An 11,000-nucleotide genomic window follows, 5' to 3' on the forward strand; every position below is an offset into this window, starting at 1 on the left:
GCAAGCTAGAGTAGCACTGTGCAGGTGTAGGCTGGGAACTGAGTATCTCCAGCATTGCAATCTATAGTAGCACTGTGTAGGTGTAGGCTGGGAACTGAGTATCTCCAGCATTGCAAGCTAGAGTAGCACTGTGCAGGTGTAGGCTGGGACCTGAGTATCTCCAGCATTGCAAGGTAGAGTAGCACTGTGCAGGTGTAGGCTGGGAACTGAGTATCTCCAGCATTGCAAGCTAGAGTAGCACTGTTCAGGTGTATGCTGGGAACTGAGTATCTCCAGCATTGCAAGCTAGAGTAGCACTGTGCAGGTGTAGGCTGGGTACTGAGTATCTCCAGCATTGCAAGCTAGAGTAGCACTGTGCAGGTGTAGGCTGGGAACTGAGTATCTCCAGCATTGCAATCTGGATCTGGACTGTGCAGGTGTAGGCTGGGAACTGAGTATCTCCAGCATTGCAAGCTAGAGTAGCACTGTGCAGGTGTAGGCTGGGAACTGAGTATCTCCAGCATTGCAAGCTAGAGTAGCACTGTGCAGGTGTAGGCTGGGAACTGAGTATCTCCAGCATTGCAAGCTAGAGTAGCACTGTGCAGGTGTAGGCTGGGAACTGAGTATCTCCAGCATTGCAAGCTAGAGTAGCACTGTGCAGGTGTAGGCTGGGAACTGAGTATCTCCAGCATTGCAAGCTAGAGTAGCACTGTGCAGGTGTAGGCTGGGAACTGAGTATCTCCAGCATTGCAAGCTAGAGTAGCACTGTGCAGGTGTAGGCTGGGAACTGAGTATCTCCAGCATTGCAAGCTAGAGTAGCACTGTGCAGGTGCAGGCTGGGAACTGAGTATCTCCAGCATTGTCAAGCTAGAGTAGCACTGTGCAGGTGTAGGCTGGGAACTGAGTATCTCCAGCATTGCAAGCTAGAGTAGCACTGTGCAGGTGTAGGCTGGGAACTGAGTATCTCCAGCATTGCAAGCTAGAGTAGCACTGTGCAGGTGTAGGCTGGGAACTGAGTATCTCCAGCATTGCAAGCTAGAGTAGCACTGTGCAGGTGTAGGCTGGGAACTGAGTATCTCCAGCATTGCAAGCTAGAGTAGCACTGTGCAGGTGTAGGCTGGGAACTGAGTATCTCCAGCATTGCAAGCTAGAGTAGCACTGTGCAGGTGTAGGCTGGGAACTGAGTATCTCCAGCATTGCAAGCTAGAGTAGCACTGTGCAGGTGTAGGCTGGGAACTGAGTATCTCCAGCATTGCTAGAGTAGCACTGTGCAGTGTAGGCTGGGAACTGAGTATCTCCAGCATTGCAAGCTAGAGTAGCACTGTGCAGGTTTAGGCTGGGAACTGAGTATCTCCAGCATTGCAAGCTAGAGTAGCACTGTGCAGGTGTGAGTATCTCCAGCATTGCAAGCTAGAGTAGCACTGTGCAGGTGTAGGCTGGGAACTGAGTATCTCCAGCATTGCAAGCTAGAGTAGCACTGTGCAGGTGTAGGCTGGGAACTGAGTATCTCCAGCATTGCAAGCTAGAGTAGCACTGTGCAGGTGTAGGCTGGGAACTGAGTATCTCCAGCATTGCAAGCTAGAGTAGCACTGTGCAGGTGTAGGCTGGGTACTGAGTATCTCCAGCATTGCAAGCTAGAGTAGCACTGTGCAGGTGTAGGCTGGGAACTGAGTATCTCCAGCATTGCAAGCTAGAGTAGCACTGTGCAGGTGTAGGCTGGGAACTGAGTATCTCCAGCATTGCAAGCTAGAGTAGCACTGTGCAGGTGTAGGCTGGGAACTGAGTATCTCCAGCATTGCAAGCTAGAGTAGCACTGTGCAGGTGTAGGCTGGGAACTGAGTATCTCCAGCATTGCAAGCTAGAGTAGCACTGTGCAGGTGTAGGCTGGGAACTGAGTATCTCCAGCATTGCAAGCTAGAGTAGCACTGTGCAGGTGTAGGCTGGGTACTGAGTATCTCCAGCATTGCAAGCTAGAGTAGCACTGTGCAGGTGCAGGCTGGGAACTGAGTATCTCCAGCATTGCAAGCTAGAGTAGCACTGTGCAGGTGCAGGCTGGGAACTGAGTATCTCCAGCATAGTCAAATTTGAGGTGGACTGTGCAGATATTGGCTGGGAACTGAGTGTCTCCAGCATTGCAAGCTAGAGTAGCACTGTGCAGGTTTAGGCTGGGAACTGAGTATCTCCAGCATTGCAAGCTAGAGTAGCACTGTGCAGGTGTAGGCTGGGAACTGAGTATCTCCAGCATTGCAATCTATAGTAGCACTGTGTAGGTGTAGGCTGGGAACTGAGTATCTCCAGCATTGCAAGCTAGAGTAGCACTGTGCAGGTGTAGGCTGGGACCTGAGTATCTCCAGCATTGCAAGCTAGAGTAGCACTGTGCAGGTGTAGGCTGGGAACTGAGTATCTCCAGCATTGCAAGCTAGAGTAGCACTGTTCAGGTGTAGGCTGGGAACTGAGTATCTCCAGCATTGCAAGCTAGAGTAGCACTGTGCAGGTGTAGGCTGGGTACTGAGTATCTCCAGCATTGCAAGCTAGAGTAGCACTGTGCAGGTGTAGGCTGGGAACTGAGTATCTCCAGCATTGCATGCTAGAGTAGCACTGTGCAGGTGTAGGCTGGGAACTGCATGTCTCCAGCATTGTCAGTACTAAGTGGGGTTTTGCTGTTTACAGGGACAGTGTGGAAACAAAGCTGCCTCTGTTGTGGTCGCAGGTGTTGTACCTGTGCATGCGTCAGTGTGAGTACTCGTCAGACCCAGAGTCCGGATCTGTCACCCTGCGCCAGCTGGTACAATCTGTCACTCAAGGTTTAGAGCACCGTGCCGGCGCAGGCTGGGGTATCCTCGGTGCCATCGGCATCGTCAAGAGCCAATCAGCTTCCTTCAAGTGAGTGAAATATAAATTTTAGCAAGTGTTCTATCTTTGGTATTGATATCTGTTGATACATTTGATGTGTTGTCTGCCTATGCCTGGTCGTTGACAATATTGTTTTATTTATGAATATTGATTACATGTAGATGTTTGTGTAGAATTTGTTTAAAGAGCCACCTCAACATGTATGTGAATAAGTGAAAACTAAACACATATTGCATGTAATAAAAAGTTATATTTTACGCATTAAGTTGTTATTACTGAGCGATTAAAAGGTATCGAGAATATATATAGTTTTATTTTTGGGACTAGTACAAGAAATGTAACAATGTGACATAGACCACAGTAGTCTAAGTATTAAACAATAAATCGTGCCCATGTGCATAAAAGTATTCTGTAACATAGAGGTATCTTTAACAGTTTGGGGTTCTATAACTATAATTTTTCATCACTTTCCTACACTCCTAAACAAAAAATGTCATGATGGTGGTGATTGCTTTCCAATAGTCACTTATTTGCACTCATCATGTGGTGTATAGATATTATATTATAATCAAAATTTAATTTAAAGTGGTTAAATTCACCCACCAACACACTGGTACCAAACTTTGTTATTAAATTAATCTTAAAATTGTAATTTATTATTAACACTGCTCACAAGTTGCTATTCAACTTTACCAAGATCAAGGTGCACTTCATGTTTGTTTAAAACGAATAAATACATGTTACAAATGTCATGATGACAGTCTGCTGTCACTATCTATTCTTGCCTTCTCTCGGTCGTAGCTCGGACATAGGTTTTGAAAGGTCTCACAATTTTCACATGAACACTGCCATAGTTTGGGAGATGGTGTCAAGTACAATAGCATAAATCAATCGTAATCGTGACACAGAATGAGACAAAATGACCTGGTCGTGTATGTTACAGATGCCGCTTACTGAGCCGGTTTGTAGTGGCACTGTCACTGGCACAGATGCCAGACAGTCGAAACAACGCAGGGACAGTGGAAGGGGACCGCACAGTTCAGTTTGTACGCACCAAGCCTCATGCACCGGGCAGCATCACAGCATCCAACGGGTTAGTCACCAGTATACTAGGTTTGTCGGTTATAGTGGTGGAGGGGGGCATGGTCTCTGCTTTGTCCATGCTTGGTCACAGTCCTCTGTTACGTAAGTTATATTCAATTCCAAAAAGTCTGGTTAAAAAACTGTATATATTCTTTTTGATTCCCATAATCTGTTGCAGTGACTTTTTTTGATTTATCAAAATTCAACAATGTAAAAATTTGGCCGTCATGATCAGAGAGCTGTAATTAAGTACGTTACCTTTACATGTTTTCTATCAATACTAGTAATCAAATTATCTATTGCAGTTCCCCTATTTGCAATTACTCAGGTTGGTATTTTTACAGTATAATACATGTTGTGTATTTCAAGTTAGTTAACAAAATCAAGCTTTTTTCTGTCATCTACCAAAATATCAATTAAAATCTCCTCCAACACAAGACATTACAATTGGTGCTTAATAAAGTATTTAATAATGCATGTAATTTTTTTCCAGAAAGAAATCCACATTTTTTGAAGGTGTTCTATACACACATGCTTCAATAAATTTTATATTATCTAATTTAATTTCAGTAATGCAAGATTCAAAAACCTTATCTATATTTAAACACTCTATCAAATTATTAGTTATTTTTTTTACAATGAATATGATTTGCTACTAAAATTATTACAACACCTCGCTGATTTATAGTCCTAACAAAATAGCTTGTCAACTTATAACCGGTCAATTTGAACTTTTCTATTTCGGCCAAAGCTAATTTGTACTCTATGAAAATAATAATATCTCGTTTAAGTTGTTCAGTTATAATGATGAAACTACCACTTACCATTAGAAATTATGACATCAGTTAATCCAGGACTTATCCCTGTCCCATCGGTCACAACAAAACTCACAGCAGATCTCAGCTCACCAGACTTGGCCATATTTTACTATGACTGAACATCAAGTCTATGGTCACATGATGACAAGTATGTGGGTAATGCTCACATAGAAGATGGGTTTAGGCTATTAAAAGATGGCCAGATTTCCTGGGAGGGCAGACGATCAGAAATCCTGTAAACATCAAAAGTGTTTGTCCAGTAATCAAACATCGTGATTGATTGTACCAGACTTGTGCAGCAATCAAACAACGTGATTGATTGTACCAGATTTGTGCAGCAATCAAACATCGTGATTGATTGTACCAGACTTGTGCAGCAATCAAACATCGTGATTGATTGTACCAGACTTGTGCAGCAATCAAACATCGTGATTGATTGTACCAGACTTGTGCAGCAATCAAACAACGTGATTGATTGTACCAGACTTGTGCAGCAATCAAACATCGCGATTGATTGTACCAGACTTGTGCAGCAATCAAACATCGCGATTGATTGTACCAGACTTGTGCAGCAATCAAACAACGTGATTGATTGTACCAGACTTGTGCAGCAATCAAACATCGTGATTGATTGTACCAGACTTGTGCAGCAATCAAACATCGTGATTGATTGTACCAGACTTGTGCAGCAATCAAACATCGTGATTGATTGTACCAGACTTGTGCAGCAATCAAACATCGTGATTGATTGTACCAGACTTGTGCAGCAATCAAACATCGTGATTGATTGTACCAGACTTGTGCAGCAATCAAACATCGTGATTGATTGTACCAGACTTGTGCAGCAATCAAACATCGTGATTGATTGTACCAGACTTGTGCAGCAATCAAACATCGTGATTGATTGTACCAGACTTGTCCAGCAATCAAACAACGTGATTGATTGTACCAGACTTGTGCAGCAATCAAACATCGTGATTGATTGTACCAGACTTAAAGGAAGATCTATGGTATGACCCTGACACATGAGCTCAATCTTCACATTGGAAAACTTGTGAAGAGCAATGGCCAAAAATAGCAAGACAAAGATAAAGCAATGCTTATAGTTTACTATCAGGATAGTATCATTCATCACAAATACCTTCCATAGGGTCCAGGCAGTCAACAAAAAATATTATCTTGATGTTCTGAGGCAGCTACTAGATGCACTATAAAGCAAATGGCCTGAACTGTGTGTAGTTCTGAATCTGCATAACAACAACACACTGCTTATTCATCAAATCATTGATTGAGCACCTTTTAGCGAAACGCAATATCAAACATAATCCATGTGATTTTTTACTGTGTTGAAAATTCCTCTTCAAATTGAGTTTGTTAAACAAATTAGATGAACCGTGACGAGAGGAGCCATTCTGAAATGTTTCTGGGAGTGAAGGGAGTATGGAGAATGGTAGTGGCTTTGGAGGGAGAGGATTGTGAACGGGATGGGATCACAGTGGCCTCTGTACAAAAGTCAAGCTCAGATATTTATCTGACAAATAACACATACTCTACTTTGCAAAACAAAGTGTTTTTATATATCATTAGTGTTGAAATGGGATGGAAAATCTGTTCTTGAAGGAAAGTACTGTGAAATGATAATTTTTGTGCTTTTTGAGTTGAATCACTAAATCTATATTTTAAGGAAATGGCAAACACAATCCCTCCAATTCAAGAGCTTATAATCTTTGTGCTGTATTGGATTTGTGTATACAGTCTTTTAAAAATCATCAAAACTGGAAAATTCCATAACATAGTGACACCTTTTTAAACTTTTGCATCCAATGCTAAAACTATGTGTATAGGCTGTAGCTTTCATTGTTAAATTTGAATACATTTATAGCAAACAGCATTATATGAAGTTTGTATTTCTCTGATGAAATTTCACATTTTTTTAACCTTCAATCAGTGCAGTTCTATTATTTGAAACATTATACCCTTATGGACACATCTTCCATAAACTCGTCACCTTCATGTTAATTCTTCATACTCAATTGTTTTTACCTTATCTCACAATTTAATAATTAATAATATTTTAGAAAGGAAACTGGATTTTTCCGGACATTTGCCATCGTTGAGTGATAAAAAAAAATCTGTAACTTATGCATGACACAGGGGTGTACGTTTGCTGAACATACATTTTATGATACTTAATATTTCAGATTTTATTTTCTGATTTAATTCCCCTGTAATTGCAGCTGAGCATAGATTATAGATGAAAATTATATTGAAATGTTTCAGGTTAATAATTTATGTATTGTTATGTAACTGTTGATACAGTCGATATATCACCAACAAAACACACCCACAGCCCCACAATGAGTTTAAGATGTATAAGATGAGATGACGATCCTCCCACTTCAAATAGAGTAACTTTGGAGATTAATGTGTAATACAATAAAATTTTAAACTTGGGTTTCTTTTGAATGAAGAATTTGAAACCTGCCAATAAGTTATGCTGACTAGGGAGAGCCAATGATATTGTAATTTTCAAACCTAGAAGCAAATATAATTCTTAAAAATTATTTAAATTGGAATAATGACCTAACTTATCGGAAATCCCATTATAAATTTAGAACTTTTACAAGAAAGTGTTCAAGAACAGATGGTTTAGAAATATAATTACCAACAATTTTTATAAAGTGTGAACTAAAGCAAAAGTTAAAATTGATACCAACAGTTACAGTTTGATTATTATTATTATTTATTTAAATATAATAGCAACCATCCTGCAAATCTACGACAGTGGATTGTTACAATTTCAAATATGTAACAGAAACACGGTAAAACAGTTTTACTTTGAAAAAAAAACAACAGGTCCAACAACAGAAATCAACATAACCAAGTGATTTAACGTTATATGTATAGGAATGTCAACCGGGAAAAAGTTTAAAATTATACCAAATTTTGGATTAAAAATGTTAGAATGATCCAAGTTTAACTGTAATTGCTTTACTTCTGATAATTGTCTGAACTATGTGGTATACAACAGAATCATTGTGTGTTTCCTCCAGAGATTACGTTCCAAGTCATGAAGCTATGAAGGCACTCTCGTCTCTTGACGCTCTGGCAGCCGACAAGAGCTACGCAGAAGTGCGCACAATCGCGGAATGTACAGCACGACTCGTACGACAGCCGGAGAATTCTCTTCACAACGCTCACCAACTCATAATGGACATTGCACGACAACTGTACTCGGAGACCTATCTACACGCTCACCGTGTCACAGACAAGCCTTCGGCCTAATTACACTTCACACCATTTCACACTTGATGCCATTTAGATATTAAGCTTTGATATTACTCTTATACAGTTAGGACTGATTAGTTGTTTTCCTATAAGTGAATTTTCATTTGAATTCTTACTTTGTACATTTTTCTTGAACAAGCAGATGAAAATTTATTGTTTTCTAATGAGTACTATGTATGGTTTCCATAACAAGAATGTAAAAGATAGAAACTGTAACAATGTTTTCATTAGTAAAAAAAAATGTATATTTCAGCACTAAAAATGGGTGTGGAGCAGGTCGTATCAGTCAAACAATTGCATATGAGTTTCGTGTTTTCTATCTATACACTTTAGAACCGATGGTACTGCTACAAGCTACCTGTCCTTGAACTGATAGGCTACCATCACACGACACACCATGTGCATAAATCCATAATTAGAGCTTAAGAGTTATTATTTCAGCCGGACCAACATATATGTATATTATTTAGTATAGGAAGCTTAAACTAAAATGGATTTGGTTTTATCTGACAAGTGTGGTAAAAGCCAAAGCACCTGTTGTATTACTTCTGAGTTTGAGTGGGTGTTATCTACTCTGTACTGGCAGTATTTGTATTTACAGTTTTTGAAATATTCCATAACTGTGCCTACGATGGAGGCAGTTCATAGTTTAACACAAATTTTAAATTGTGATGTAGAGTCTTGTATCCATGGAATATTGCATAGCTCGATAGCAAGAGGTCATATCTACCACAACATGCAGTAATCGATTTTCAGAACGGTTTTAGCCCACATCGGTTCGCCCAGATCAAAGCTGACCAGCTGGTGAATGGAGTTTAAATCAAAACAAATCAAATAAACATGATAATCTAATAAATATTTGAACTTTACAGTATTCCTAGTGCAGAAAAACCTGTCAAATATAAACAAAAAATGTCATTCAACAATGTTAAATGCCATTGCATCAACTGTGTCACAAGTATCTCAGAAAACAAACATGTATATATAATTTTTATACCTCTTACAATTGTGAATATTTCTTATTTCTTTAAGAGTTTATTTTCATAGCTTAATGTATTTTACCCAAATGAAAGGAACGGTTTAGGAACAGCAGGAATATTCATCAGTTTGGTCCCTATCTCTCAACTCTAGCTTTTCTGTCTGTAAATAAATAAAATACAGTTCCAGTTTATTTGTATATCTGTGAAGATGAGTGGTGTGAGAAGTCAATATTTAAGGAAAACACTAATCAGTAAAATATGTATTTTTTGTATAATAAGCCAAATTTGTGTTATTGGTTTTTGTCAAATTTAAGATTTTAGTGTTTTTGATCACCTGTTGTAACTGGTATGTATATTTTAAACTGAAAACCTTGAAGTCCTTATGATGCTAGTTAAGTGTTCTCTTTTTGTATTGTGCTTCGAAATGTGTGTAGTTTCATATCAATATTTATAACACTGTGTTCATATTTTCGTAGATTTGCTTGTGATGCCTTATGAAGGTTAGTTTAACTTACCGATGTATTGTATTTTGTGTTGCGTCAAAGTTTGTATTCTCAGACACAATTTCACCATTGGTTAAACAGTAGCAACATTAGTGAAAGTTAAAGTGCTGCCGAGTCTGTGAACCATTACGTGTCTGTCAATTATTGCATAAATATCCAGCAGCCCTCGATAACGTCTACTGGACCAGAAACAGAATTGATCCACATTTATAAATAAATTCCGAGCACTTGAAGTATCAGAAATAAGTTCTGCAATCAAGAATCAGAATATGCCTAGTTCTACTAAAAGTTTAATCATCGTGTAAAGTCAAATTCGGAATCACTTTTGTTAGATTGTATGATTTTTTGTATGTGTTGTATTTTCCATTGTAATATTAGTATGTAAACTATCGAGTACTATGATTATTAAAATAATTATAGCTGAACTATCCCTCTACAATGTCAGTCGAATTGTCCAACAATGCTGTGTCTGTTAAATTGGTTGTTAAACTAGCCTGATCAACTGCCTTATAGTTTTCACTTCAAGTCAGAATTTTTGTCTCCATAGCTGTTTTATCTCAGCATTAAGCCTCTGAGGCACCTTTATTTAAACTTTTAAAATCAGTTTTTATTTTATCGCTGTATTTTTATATACTCTTGCAAATTGAAAGATATTTTTTCCATAAATGTATAAGAGTTCATAATTATTGAGTTTATAGTATGATTAAATAAATATTATGTATATTACAATAATTGTATGTTAAGATTCAGTCCCATATCATCAAGTTTTGTTCCAAAATCATTGTTTAATATTGAAAAAAGATTACTCACACGAATGTTTTTCATCATAAACAAGAGATACAACATTTAGTTTAGATTCGGTACACACACAGGCCTTTCTAACTGTGTCTGAAAGAGATCGGATGAATAAATCTAATTTTCTTAGAAGACTGTATGTTGCATACATGGAGTTCAACTAGCTCATAATAGAATTTGTCAGTAAGTGAAACTCCAATTCTTTAAATTGATTTTCAGCTAAAAGAACCTCAGTTTAGTACAGACATTTTAAGATGAAAGGTATAATGGTGTGAAGGAAACAGGATTTTCCCGGACGTTTGCCATCGTTCAGTGAAACAAGAAATCAGTAACACTACGTTTCGAGATCTACAATCTGATCTCTTCTTCAGGTAAATAACTAACCTAATACATAATTACAAACTAGGTTAAAATAAGCAAATCTTACCAAAGCGTTGTGGCACGCCTAAGTCAGGAATCACAACCACCATGTTGTGTGTCAACTTCACTAACTCTAAAAACATGCACTTAATAAAAAACTATACACAACACTAATCATTAAAACTGAACTACTATAAAACTGATTTCTTGTTTCACTGAACGATGGCAAATGTCCGGAACAATCCTGTTTCCTTCACAATCCTTCCATCGTCAAAAATAACCTTCCAGCAAAGGATAATGGTGTGTCCGTTAACCCGGGATCTGGTCATTGTTGACTTGTT

General features: G+C 38.5%; 1 protein-coding gene across 1 annotated transcript in view; it reads left to right on the forward strand.

Annotated features, from left to right (window-relative positions):
- Window positions 1-10,233, forward strand: part of LOC124369659 (ectopic P granules protein 5 homolog) — a 335,562-nt gene extending 325,329 nt beyond the window's left edge. The window contains exons 40-42 of the mRNA XM_046827710.1: window positions 2,650-2,862; window positions 3,776-3,925; window positions 7,787-10,233. Coding sequence (XP_046683666.1) covers window positions 2,650-2,862; window positions 3,776-3,925; window positions 7,787-8,018 — 595 coding nt within the window. The 3' untranslated portion in view covers window positions 8,019-10,233. The remainder of the gene's footprint in view (window positions 1-2,649; window positions 2,863-3,775; window positions 3,926-7,786) is intronic.
- The last annotated feature ends 767 nt before the right edge of the window (window positions 10,234-11,000 follow it).

Source organism: Homalodisca vitripennis, chromosome X, assembly GCF_021130785.1.
Source record: "Homalodisca vitripennis isolate AUS2020 chromosome X, UT_GWSS_2.1, whole genome shotgun sequence".
NCBI lineage: Eukaryota > Metazoa > Arthropoda > Insecta > Hemiptera > Cicadellidae > Homalodisca > Homalodisca vitripennis.